The sequence below is a fragment of the Pseudochaenichthys georgianus genome, chromosome 1, assembly GCF_902827115.2.
Source record: "Pseudochaenichthys georgianus chromosome 1, fPseGeo1.2, whole genome shotgun sequence".
Lineage (NCBI taxonomy): Eukaryota > Metazoa > Chordata > Actinopteri > Perciformes > Channichthyidae > Pseudochaenichthys > Pseudochaenichthys georgianus.
In genome coordinates, this window is record NC_047503.1 from 19,150,764 (window position 1) to 19,164,326 (window position 13,563).

The following is a 13,563-nucleotide window of genomic DNA, read 5'->3' on the forward strand; positions in this document are numbered from 1 at the left end:
CACAGGTCAGAGGTAGAAGCTGTACCATGAAATGAATCTGCTCTACATAGTTCAACTTTATTAGGGCTGACAGTTTAATAACTCTATGGGCTCCCTGGTGCAGTGGACGAGTAATGAACCAGCACAAATGAATACTTTTCAAACCTCAGGTGTTAGACTATCAGACAGAGATTTTAATGGTCATTACATGTGCCTTTCCTCTTTTGCAGGGAAACATTTGTGGGAAAAGGTTTCAGATCTAAGGTGGAACATGTCAAGTGATAGACCTGTCGAATTATTCATCAAGCCTCAAAGTGGAGATTCCTCTGCAAGGCAACACTGTTTGTTTGGGGATTTGGCCTGGTGATGCCTTTCAGTTTGAGCCGGATTATTTTGGAGGAAGTCTGCTCCCTTGTGTAGGATTTCTCTTTTTGGAATGAGAGGTGCATGTGTAACTTATCCCACCTGTCTGGGTATGTGCAGCCATTTTGTATTACCATCAAAATGAGTATGTAACTTCTCATGACAGTTCTTGAAAGAGAGTTATATCTTCTGCCGGGTATTTTCCACATCAAAAATGCACTAATTGACACTCAAGTATTACTATTAAACTAAATGACTCCCAGTATTGTATTGCTCGCTGCTCACAGTGCTGAACCCACTAAGGACCAACACTCTCTTACCTGTTAGGTCATTATTTGAAATGCAAGCCCCCTATCCTAATAGGTTGAGAAAAGATTGTGGTCTTGATTAATGATAATAAGCTGTACATAATCTTTCTCGTGCCTCAGGTCCCCTAGGTAACAAAGGGTGTGCCTAAATTACTAATACAAATTTTATTTAAGCTGTAATGAAAAAGAGTTCATACAGTATTTTTGCTTTTCCTTATCGGAATTAAGACAGAGTGTAGTGCATACTGTAGACATTGTAAACCCCATTGAGGCAAATGTGTGACATTGGGCTTTAAAAGGTGTTGAATTGACTTCAATTGGGAGCAAACAAACAAAACAGTCACTGAAGAAGAAACTCATCATCCAACGAAGTGTGCAGTATGCGGTCGTCTTTCAATCGGAAAGTTCTGGGTTCGATCCCATCCCAACATGTGGATGTATCCTTGGATAAGATAGTTAAGTCCCAGTTGCTCCTGATGACAAAGTCGGCTGTTCCTTGAACAAGTAAACATTGCTCTGAATGGGGTAAAATTGGGTGATTGGTAATGTAAGGCGCTTTGAGGAGTTGTAAAGACTGAATAAAGCGCTGTACTGTATACATACGATCCATTTACCATTTAACAAGCTAAAGACCAGGATTCCTTGAGACAGTGAAATAATGAGTTGGACCAGTTAGGAATAATAAGAGGTCGTCGGCATAGAGAGATTGTGATTATCTGTGCCAAATGTTGTGATGGAAATGGCAATGGCTAGAACAAAAGGCCAGCCGTAAAAATGTTTAGCGAGGGTCAGTCCAGGATGTTATTCTGTGAATTTGTTTGAAGACTTCTCTGCCCCATAATGTTGGGTTGAATGAATGAAAACGCAGACATGCAACTGATTTGACTTCATATGACTTTATTGAAAAAGGGCTTGAGTATCATAGCTAAAATACTGCCTCTCAGTTTACAAACAGTGACAATACAGAGAATAATACTCCAATAAATCTCACGAATATAAAGAACATATGTCAGAAGAAGCTGCCTCAAAAGAAATATTTCACATTCTCTCGGGGTCCAAAGTGGAACACATGCACCCACTTTGATAATTAATGCACCATAGTTAAGTAAAGGTGAACCTGATTGTGTATTTTGGTTCAAATAATACACACACAAACGTATTGAAAAGCTCTTTTTGCACAGTGATGAAGATGTATTGGTCTTACTCATAATCACATTGAATATGTGGGGCCACAATACTAAACATGAAAGCACTTATAGTCTGATTAATATCACTAATGTTAAAAATAAGTTCTAACAGTGATGTTAATAAAGTGTTTCCACATGTACTGTAATGCAATATCCTTCTCCTGTTATAGAGATAATAATCACATATTAGATTAAAAAAGATTGAAGTTTATTTTCATTTCATTTCAAACCTTTATTTAACCAGATTGGTCCCATTGAGATCATAGATCTCTTTTTCAAGGGAGACCTGCAATTTGGTAATGGGTGGTGTTTTGTCCAGAAATTGCACAATGAATCAAATTAGAAGTTTATCATTGCATATCAGTGCATTTTGAAACTGGAACAGTGTTATTTTATATGGCAATGTGTTTAAACAAATGAGTATAATAATATAAAAGGTCCATTACCTCCTATTACAATAATGGTAATTGAACTACATTTATTATTGCACCATTAGCTGCAAATTGGTATGAGTATCACCTGTGATCAGGCACTCACAGCAAATAGACCCGAAAGAACAAAACAAAGAACAGAGAAATGACCAAAACCAACAGGGGTTACATTACAGTTTAAGAGGGGGGAAATGTTCGGTATGGCAGCAGTTGAGTGAAAGGGAAAAGATAGCCCATGGGGAGCGGGGAGTGTCCAGATTGGAAGCACATGTCGGTCGCTTGCATTTCAACTGAAATGATATGTTCTGTTTTGGCTCAGTGGCCCTAATGTCACATCATTATCAACCTCAGTAAATCTATAAAAATCAAATCAAGTGTTCAGGGGGTCGACCGGTGGGCTGAATGACTTCCTGACTCGTGTAACACAATGACAGTGGCTTTTTGTTTTCAATCGCTCTCAGTTGAACTTTATTCAGCTGTTACATAGCAGATTGGTTGACAAGGAGACGGAGAACAACAAACCAGGAGGACGATATGTGATTTCTTTGCTACTCATTTTTATCCACATTGTAAAAAATATTAGAAATTGTATTTTAGTCTCTCTTACTGTGTAGTAACATCGATATACCTTTATGAATTATTGCCTAAAACCTTAAAAAATATGTTTAACACTGGTTCTTGCATTGGATTAGCCTTCATTAAGGAGCTAGTGCCTACTGTACATTGCATTCAAATAGCATTTAGTAAGATTATACACAATATAAAAATAAAACAATTACATTTAAAAGAGACATCTGGTAATAAAGTGGCTCAAATACATATATATATAAAACATGATCAAACACTTTCTTTTGCCAACGTGAACTTTCCCTTTCTGATATTTATCATTCGGCCGACCATTTATAAGCTTCCCATTTCCTACCAAGGACGGGTGTTGGTGTGGAAATACTGCTGTGGTATGCTCGTTGTCATTTATACATCTAACTAAAGTCCATTTGATAAGGTGTAAAACAATTATGAAAATCTTTCTAATAATACAATGAAATAGATGGCCATGCTTTTTGAGGTTCACAGGTTTCTTCATGTTGCACGTTTTACTGTCTTTAAATATCTGGTCTCTGTTAAATGATATGTTCAAGAACTAAAAAGCTGCATTCATAAGTATTAGCTGTATAGTCTTTAACAGTAGAGTATGGCCTGAGCACAACATCAGCTTTCCATTTCATGTGCCTCGTCAGACTCCGAAGACAGCACGTTGTGATGGTAAAAAAGACATAGAGGTCACAACATCCCATCATAAATCTTGCATAAAACAAACAGTGAAATATAATTATATCTATGGCTCCGCCCCCCGTCATATGGAATATATAGCACCACAAGATCAGTGCTTGTTTTTAGGCAGCGTGTGTGAGCTTCCACGGTGGAGGAAGCTGGAAGACTTTAAAGACTCTGTTGGCCTGCATGGCCTGCCCTGATTGGTCAATAAGAGTGAAGGCTTAACGCTATTGGCAAGCGTCTGTTACTGCCCCATGACCTTCTAGCCATGGAGTAATGCCACTTTCACTTCTTATCAGAGGAAACTTTTACATTTCAGTCGGGAATAGTCCATTGAAATAGCATTTAGTCCTTTTGAAAAGTGGTATACACGGAGAGGTGTATAATTAATAAGACATAACCAGCAAACAAAATCCCAATTGTAATTCCTTCTGGAATACTGATGTGAATGTTTTGTTCTGACGTGACAAAGGTGGCATTAAGAACAAAGCGTTTTGAGGCAAAAAGCTCATTGTTTCACATTGTGCGAAGTAAGAAAATACTAAATGCAGACACAATCAGTTAATATGTTGCACATTCAAGCGCACGCGCGTGCTCTCTATCCCGTCACTGGAGGTATAATGGCACTTGGTGCTAACATGGAGAGTCTAGGTGACACTGCGTGGGTGTGGGGGGGGTCGGTGGCGGTGCTAGGGGGCACAGTCTGGGGGTGAAGGGCTGGTTTTGCAAGCGGTCCAGAGAGGTGGACGGGTACATACAGCGTGTCTGGATACATCCATAGCAGTGAGGGAGGTATACAGGTTCCACCCGGGGGGGGGGGGCCTGACGACCTGCGCGTCTTCCCTTGTGTTTAGTTTTTCTTGCTTTTGCGTCTTCTAGATTTCTTCACCCTGGAGAGAGACACAGAAAAACAATATATTAGCCTGAAAAGAGAAAAAGGTTGTTGTTTCTAAATGTTTTGAACAGATAAAGCATTGTTGAGGAACCTTTTCCGATTTTCATTCATTACATAACTACACCATAGTTGTGTATATGATATGAAATTAAACCTTTTTAATCTTGAGACGAGATGGAGATAACATATAGATATTTCATGCACTGAGAGTTTGAGAAATGTTACTTCATTAACAATCCCTTCTTTCAGACTACTGTCGTTATTTCCCCTCAAACAACTCCGTACCTACTTGTGTGAACTACATAAATGTAGCACCTCCAGCACTTGACAAAATGTTGCGGTTTATATAAATATAATTGCTAGGAGATGAAAAGATGTTTTTTTGACATGATCGGGGCCTCAGGTGTCGGCGAACAGTTTTGAAAGGTGAACATCACAGCATACCGTATGATTTACAGAATATGTAACTGTAACCAAACATGAAAAAGGGCGATGCTGACGAAGAGCAGACAGGTGACTGCAATACCTACCACACACACACACACACACACACACACACACACACACACACACACACACACACACACACACACACACACACACACACACACACACACACACACACACACACACACACACACACACACACACACACACACACACACACACACACACACACACACACACACACACACACACACACACACACACACACACACACACACACACACACACGCACACGCACACGCACACGCACACGCACACACGACTCCTATCATGATCAGTGAAAAGCACATGTTCTCTTCCAACGATGAACTCTGTATGTTCCCTTGTGTGCATGTTAGCTGTATGAAACACCTCATTGAAAGCTCATCATGCCGCAAGCTTAACAAGGCCTATTTATCCAACACGCTTTTTGCTTAACAATTACGATCTAAACACAGTATGTGTATGTGCCACAAGCATTCTTCAATAAGCCATTATTTAAGGGCTTCTGTTGTCATTAATAGTAGTAAGTAAACATGTTTTTAATGCTCAGAAATTACTTTATTGTTTGTTTTTATGTTGTGCTTAAAGTGTTTATGGTGCTCTAAGAAGCAGACATGCAGCCTGTCGTTAACCACCACCAGACATGTTGGGATTCTTTTTTTATGAGGAATGCACACATTTTAACCGCATAGCTCATTAAAAACTGAATGAGCTGCTGCTTACTATGAATAGTTTTACGCATAACGCTGCACCCCTACCAGGACAACTCTGCGTCCAATGTGCCAATAGTGAAGATAGTTTTGTGGACGAACACATGATTTGATGCGAGCTGTGAGGAAGCCGAGAGGCTACAATGGTGAACATTTGACTCACTCCTCTGAAGTCACAGAAACAAGCTTATGAGAGAGAAAGCAGAAATACCAGTGGCAGATTAGTCACTTATCTCTCTTAAGGCTCACAGATAATAACTCTGCTGCTTGTAACAACCATGTCATTGATTTCACAGAGTCGGCGGGAAACTGAGAAATTACCATTTGTAACAATGGATTGTTTCTTCCTCTGCGCTCAGCAGAGAAGAGAGCAGTATTTCATTTCTGTCTCTGTCACTGATGCTTGTTCCTGTACGATGGAATAGAGAGAGAGCTTTTTCTTTTCTTACTTGTTAATGGCGTTCTTTAAGTACTGCTGCAGCCACTTGGTCTCCGGGTTGATGCACACTTCCCTGTTGTTCTTCAGCTTGGCACTGTGGGAGGAACAAGTAGAATTTGAGGGATTAGACGCCACAAACTCACATGTAATACATCTGGTTAAAGGACATTTACTGGAGAATATTTTCACCCGGCGGCTTCCTTTGTAGCAGAACATCCAGTGGTGGTGTACAGGACAGAGATTGTATCTATCGTATTAGCTTTGTAACAAGTGTAATAAGACCTCCCAGTAGTCTCATCCCTTGAACGCTCTTTCAAGTACGTTAATTGTGTCTAGCTTCTTGGGTTGTACTTCCTACGACCACACAGGTGGTTTTGCAGTTTAGCTCAGTAGCTTCGATCAAATGTGTAAATAATGTCTAATAGACTTTATATTTGAAATGACGGTTGACTATTTTCATATTTAAAAAAAAAAAAAATGTAGGCCCCTATAAGACAAAATTGAAGTTATAGCCCACATTGATTAATATTTGAGAATATTGGTATAATTGAAAGCATGCTGATTTTGCTATGAGCAGTTCCTGTTTTAAATGTGCCATGTCTGTACAGAAAACTATCACTGGTTTACTGTATTACTAAAAATAAATGTTCTGAATTTAGGCATCCTTTTTCTATGGTGTCTATATTAAGATAATGATATCCTCTGAGAGTATAAGTAACACTATATCTCAAAATGTGTGTGTTACATGTCTGAGTTTTAGGATTTGAACTTTGAGTTTTGACATTGTTGTAATAGCATAAGAATGTGGGAATGCTGACACTAATTTTGGCAATTAGGTGGGTTTTAATTTAATTTAATTTTTGTCTCACATTTCTAATCTCTGCAAGGCGATGCATCAAGTGGTGAAATTATTAAAAAATGAATGGCATCTTGCAACATTGGAAAGTTCCGGTCATTGTAAACCTCTACATAACATAACGGTAGGAAGAAATGTACAATATAGGCAATTTGCAGTTAGCCAACCTAAACACACAAACCACTGTTACGGTCTGTTAAACTACATGGCTGTAACTAACATTAGTTATTCCCTAAATCGTTATAAATGGTAATACTGTAAGCTGAGTTTGTGAGGTGATGCTGTTGAAGTTGAAGAAATAATGCTCTGAAGATTACAGATTTTTCGTAGGTAATAAATGACAATAATTATTTATCTTTCATGAAATCCCACTTCATTAAAAGCTCAACTTTATTTAAAAAAAGAATGCAGACATCCTACAAAAAATGCCAGTTAAAACCAGAGTATTGACAAACAGTCACCTTAATGTTCACAGATGTCAGCATTTTTTTTAAATAAAAAAAAGGAACCCAGATTCCTTCTGTTTGCTCCTATAATAACATGCAATTAAAACATCTGCTCTCTTTACGGTCCATCTCCTGAATGAATCACAGCCCCCTGGTGTATAAACGAGCCCAATATGTCAGGATAATATCTGATGTGGTTTCTGAAAGCTGAGCTCACAAACACCTCAGCTAAGCTCTAAAGACCTCAGCACGTCCTGCAACACATCCGAGTTGAAAAGTGGAGGATTACTGCACAAAACAGGCCGTCACTCTCCGGTCTGGCTCTCAGTTTCCACTCATGGCCAGCTGGAGGCGAGGCTCACTGTGTGTGGACGGTGTGGCGCTGCCTCTGCACCCCACACCCAACCTCTCAAACCACAGCTTAATGGAACATTTGTCAGGCTGGTGTAAGACATGAGCGATTCTGGCGTTAATATTATAATGATTACGGGACACATATTGTTTCAGACTTTGTTTTACCTACAATTATGTTAGGATGCTGAAAAAAGACGGAATCTCTCAACAGATATGTTAAATTAAAAGGAAACCATTTATTTAATGAGACATTTTTTGAGAATCTCTGTCATGGGAATATTGAGGAGCTATTTTATTTGTATTATAGAATTAAATGTTGTGATAATTATATTATACAATTGTTTTTGTGCAAGATTCTTTGATACGCTGCATATCTTAATTTTAATTAGAGTTTCCTGGTCAAAAAACAGTCCAAGAAATACGAAGTACTTAAAGGAAGTATTGTTTTTTACTTTCTCGACCACTCTTTGGTATAATGAAATAGAAATGTAAAAAGTCTGATTTGTCAAGCATTTTTGTTTTAAAAAAATCTAAAAAGAGGAACTGCTTTTTGACAGCTTGTTACAAGAAAGTATAAAACTAAAATGCAGCTTAAAAACGGACTAATCTCCTTTTTACCTTAAACAGTAAAAACAAAGTTAGTTCCTCCACAAATTGGATATTAAAGTGAGATGTTGCTTGTTTGTCAGGATCTAATTTGCAGCACGAGGCAGAATCAGGACGGACTTGAGAACAATCCCACTTTGTGATGAACAGGGAGTGTGTGTTCCTTTGAGTGATGATGGAGAGGTGAGCCAAATATTTAGGAGAGGATTTGTTCTGTTATCAGGGAGGGCTGGGGGCGATCGGAGTGACAGGCAGCGGGGTCTCAACCCCCCTCCAAACATGTGGATCTCACACCTCGGTGGCAGTAGATTGTGTTTGAGAGTCAACGACTGCAGAGGTGTCTGCTCCGCTCTCTCCTCCCACCATCTCTCCATCACACTACATTCAACACATTCCTCTGCTGCCTTTTCACTGCTTTCTGATTCAATTTGAACCCCCAACCCTTTTAATATGCCACCTCCCTTATTCCTCACCCCATTTAGCAAATGAGCAAATGGCCTCTCTACACCTAAGAGAGCCGTTTAGGACCATCAATCCAAAGCTCTGAAAATGTGAGCCGGGAGGCCAAACAGCTCAGTAACTGGATCTGTGTTTGCTTTTCCTCCAGGGATGTCCCCCGTCTCCCCCTCCTCTTTTATTTGATTAGCTCATGTGCTCAGGAGCTGGTGCTGTTTTGATGTCCTCCATCCTGTGTATCTGTCTGCTTGTCTGGATGACCAACCGAGAGCATAAACCTTAATTGACTTGGCTGGAATTTGAGGGCCGGAGTTCCCCAAGCAGCAGGTAGTAATTACTTCACAGCAAGTTAAAACCAACAGCATGCTGGGACAGGGAGGGTGGGAGGATGAGGGTGCATGGTGTGACACAGGGCGGAGGGGGGGGGGGGGGGGCAGAGGGTATCGTGTTGCCAGCTTTCTTTCATCTGCCTCAAAAGAGATATCGGAGCAGCTCTGCCGGCTCAATGACTCTTTTCTAAAAGGACGGTGAGGGTGAGTTTGTGTCGGAGCGCCGTGTGTCCTCTCTGACCTTTTGCCATCCCCTCACCCCTTCTAACAGTCGTAACCCCCCTCCCTTTCTGGCAGAAGCCCCACAGCCTTTTAGCCTTTTGGCTTCGAGGCTTCTGCGGTCCTGCTTTCGATAGCAAACAAATGAATGAGGGTTTTTGGTTCACGTGTTCCAGACTGGTGACATTATGCTTCATGTTGCTCGGCAGTTATATGAATATAAAAAGTGTAAAAGGGACACAGAGGGTCAGCAGAAATACAAAGGTAATCACTTTGACCCTTATTTATAGCTTCCTTTGCTAAACATATAAGGCCCCCTCCGGCAGTCACCGCTTTCCTCTTTGTGAGAGGATGGTGTTGTTTTGAACTCAGCGACTCATTAGGGAGAGAATAGGGGGATATTAACACCATCCACTCTGTCAACACTGTTTGGGTCAAGTAGTGTAGTATTACATACCAAATAATGGTAATATGTTACGGAGCTAAAAAATAAAAAGCTCCATCAAAAATAATGATTCTGAAGCACTGGGTCTGTATCAAGGATCAGACGAGACAGACCTTCAAAGGTGGGATTGTCAATAATAATCTATTTGAAATAAACCATAGCTGATTTCTCGGTGCTTTTGATGCAACACATGTATGGTAAGCACAGCAATGTATGTACTATATATTTAGAGGCTCACAACAACAACGGAAAAAAATCAATAAAATGCACTGCAATGGTGTTTCACCGATATATGATATATATATGGCTCACTAATTTAAGCACATTTTGAAGTAAAACTGTTACTTGATTATTGAAACCTGCTTAAAGATTGAGTGTAACGTTTTTTCATTATTGTTATTTGTTTTAATTAGATTGGTATTGGATGTTATTTTCATCACAATAATGTATTAATCAATTTGTATAGGCCCAACACTTTAATAAACTTAAACATATCATATATGTAAAAATGCTTTAGTTGATATTTAATTAAGATTACAAATATGTCTATGGCTGAAGGAGTGATAAAGCAAACCTTTAAACAACCCGAAAACACTTTTCCTCAAGTGAATCACCACAGTCGTTGGCTCTCGTTCACTTACATGACTTGGAAGGGGCAGTTGGGGGTGTGGAGGAACTTGAGCTCTTTGATGGAGCGCTGAGGAACCGTGTTGAGGGTCGACCGACACCAGCACCGCTCCACCAGACTGATGGGCTTCGCTGCAAACACACAGCAAGAAACATTACAAATGAACATTCCTGCTGGTAAAAGAAGTGATAAAGGACGCACACACCTACACATACACTGAATACACGTATTAGCAGTTTTAAAAAGTGAAGTGAAATAAGTCACTATGATTTACTTTATTTCGTTATAAAGTTGTAGACTTTGTATATAATCCACAGACATTCACACACATGCACGTACATTCATATGCTGTATTATTTGTTTATGTGGCATGATGCTACTTTTAATATTAAAACAACACTGCTAAAGGTTTTGATCACATTCATAATTTGAGCCTTCTTAAAGTAAAATGCTAAATCTTTGCTCAGAGTGGTTCGTGGAGAAGGGGTCGTTTAGGTTCGTATGAGGATTTAAATATTAGCTTCAAGTAAAATGAAGGTCCAAATCCTAACACAGTAGCTTTTACTTTATTTCACTTGTGATTAAATGAATCCCTTCCCTCAGCGGACAAATTAAAAGCATGTTTGATCTATTGTAACAAGCCTTAACAAAGCATGGGAACGTATGAGTTTACCTTCTATTGCTCCGAACAACATGTTCATTAAAAAGAGATTAGCCCTTCTCGGACCACTCTCACACACACACACACACACAGCAGCATTTCAGCTTTTCACTCCTGGAGCTTTCAGACGGACCACTCTGAAGGAGAAGGGTCCTCCACATTCAATCTCCAATATTTGTCCCTTTTATGAAAAAGCACTCTGCGGCTCAGACGCCGCCAACAGCCTCTGAGGAAATCACTTCAAGTACATTCTTAAAATGATTACAAATCACCCTTGGACCTCTATGGAGGTCTGTGTGGGGCCAGAGACCCTCAGATGCACGCTGATAAATCCAAGAACATGCAATTAGGAAGTATTTTTGCAATAATATGCCTTTTTGAAAGAGATGTCCAAGTTAAGTAGGGATGATTGTTCCAATGCGAGGAAAAAAATGAAGAGAAATACACTGTGTAAAACTTTAAAATTGGACTCCATCCCTAGAAGTGCTTTCCTCCTTTGACGGACTACAAATGATTTAAAAGCTTCATTTTGGCTGCGGATCGTGTTCTTCAGAAATTGTTACAAAAGGTCACAGAGCAGATGTTGATTTTTCAACATCTCCTTCTTAGTACCATTCCTGCCAAGATAAACACATTAATTCAATTAAGTGCATCACGTGTAACTTACAGACCTTTGTTTTGGGTTCAATATATTCCTATTGATATGCAAGCTTCTAACCAAATGGCTAAGTCCTTCAGTAATATCAGCCTAATGACTCACACCCATTCAGGGTCTTTTCTCATGCAAACTAAGGGATCATTATGCAGCATGCAGCCCCACGGCCAGAAGCGAGCATCCACAGCACCATGCCGCATTGTTTATCCCTAATTAGAAACTAATTAAAAGAAAGCAAAGGGGAAAAGACAAATACACACATTTAGAGCTAACTCTTTAATATGCAATCAGGGGTCTTACTGGGGCCGTAACAACAAGCTTAGCATAACGCAGGCCAGGCGCCTCAACAACACCCGGGGTGTCTCTAGCCAAGGTTAACATGTGGGGTCACTGTGGAGACGGCACTCCTCCTGTGGCGTTAGGTACAGAATACGGAATATAACAATTACTGGAACATTTACAAACTGATCAAGTTCTAATTTGAACAATTAAATAAATCCCAAAAGGTTACATCGAGCTGCAGCAATCAAGTTATTAAAGTCAACATGTTGTAGTGTAACACCTGTGCCAACAATAAAGAGATTGTTTAACGATAAACAATTATTTTTATTATTGATTAATGAGCTGATTAAGTTCCGAACTAATTGTTCTAAAATCCAAAGTTGTCTTTTTGCTGTCACAGAACATTTTCTATGATAAATGTATTTAGGATAAACACTCAGTCAGCAGCAAACGTCTTTGAAAAGTAGAACAATTGTGACTTTTCTACACTTTTCCTGAAGACATGGCTGACACAATCAATCAAGTCTCATCATATGTGCAGATTAGTTTTCTGTGAATTGACCTATCGTTAAAGGTAACTAATCGTTTTTGCTCTTCAATACAAGTAAATTGTGGATACAACCTGTTGTTGTAACTTTCTGGGAACTATTATTCCACGAGATCAACATTAAATTCTCGTATTCTCCTCTGCAATAAATAAAAACCATCATCAAACCATCAAACTAAAATGCAGGTGTATACAAACTGACAAAAAGCCACCACCAATATCTACAGATGAGCTGTAAATGTGATGCAAAAAGTTGTGATTTTCATTGGATTTAGACACAGATTTCTTAAATAGACTAAATCCAGATTTTTATTATCAGCCAAGATTAAAATAGTAAAAATGATATAAAGCTCAACATTCAAACATCTTTCAGGCTCAAACATCTCAAGCAGCAACATTTCTTCAATAAAGAATCAGTTGAAACCCTCAAACCAAACATTTCTCTGCTCCATTAAAAGTTTCCGCAGCGTTATAAAGTCTCTGCTGGACTCACCGTTGGAGGCTGGTACTTGTGTGGCCACGGCCAGCAGAGCCATCAGAGCCAGCAGCTTGACGTCCATGGTGGGGGGCTAACAGGCTGAGGGGGGGCTCTCTCTGCTACAATCCAGGAGCAACAGTGACTGCCAGCTCTGCTCTGCACTGTGTTAAATCCTCACAAGGGAGAGAGAGAGAGAGAGAGAGAGAGAGAGAGAGAGAGAGAGAGTGAGAGTGAGGAGGGAGGGAGGGAGAGGGAGTCTCACTTTCTCAGGAGGAAGGGGGGGGTCCCAGCATGAGAGGAGGGGGGTGGGAGAGAGAGGGAGCAGCAGCAAGTTGGGAGAGACTTCCTCGATTGTAAATGTGTTGGCTGGGAGTCAAGGAGAGAGTCTGAGTGGAAACCACACACACACACACACACACACACACACACACACACACACACACACACACACACACACACACACACACACACACACACACACACGCACACACGCACGCACGCACGCACGCACACACACACACACAC

General features: G+C 40.0%; 1 protein-coding gene across 1 annotated transcript; it reads right to left on the minus strand.

The window, feature by feature from the left end:
- Positions 1-1,527: 1,527 nt before the first annotated feature.
- On the minus strand, positions 1,528-13,187 carry cxcl12b (chemokine (C-X-C motif) ligand 12b (stromal cell-derived factor 1)). Its single transcript, XM_034110118.1, has 4 exons — positions 13,054-13,187; positions 10,429-10,546; positions 6,087-6,170; positions 1,528-4,433 (listed from the first exon to the last, which is right to left on the minus strand). The coding sequence occupies exons 1-4, from the start codon at positions 13,118-13,120 to the stop codon at positions 4,394-4,396; spliced, it is 309 nt and encodes a 102-aa protein (XP_033966009.1). The 5' UTR covers positions 13,121-13,187; the 3' UTR covers positions 1,528-4,393.
- Between the last annotated feature and the right edge of the window lie 376 nt (positions 13,188-13,563).

What these genes read in the sequence shown, in the direction of transcription:
- cxcl12b (XM_034110118.1), bottom strand. Translation starts at nt 13,120, where the DNA reads ATGGACGTCAAGCTGCTGGCTCTGATGGCTCTGCTGGCCGTGGCCACA. An exon ending in ACAAGTACCAGCCTCCAACG is followed by an intron (nt 10,547 to 13,053) that starts GTGAGTCCAGCA and finishes GTGTGTTTGCAG; the next exon opens with CGAAGCCCATCAGTCTGGTG. An exon ending in TTAAAGAACGCCATTAACAA is followed by an intron (nt 4,434 to 6,086) that starts GTAAGAAAAGAA and finishes GTCTCTCTCCAG; the next exon opens with GGTGAAGAAATCTAGAAGAC.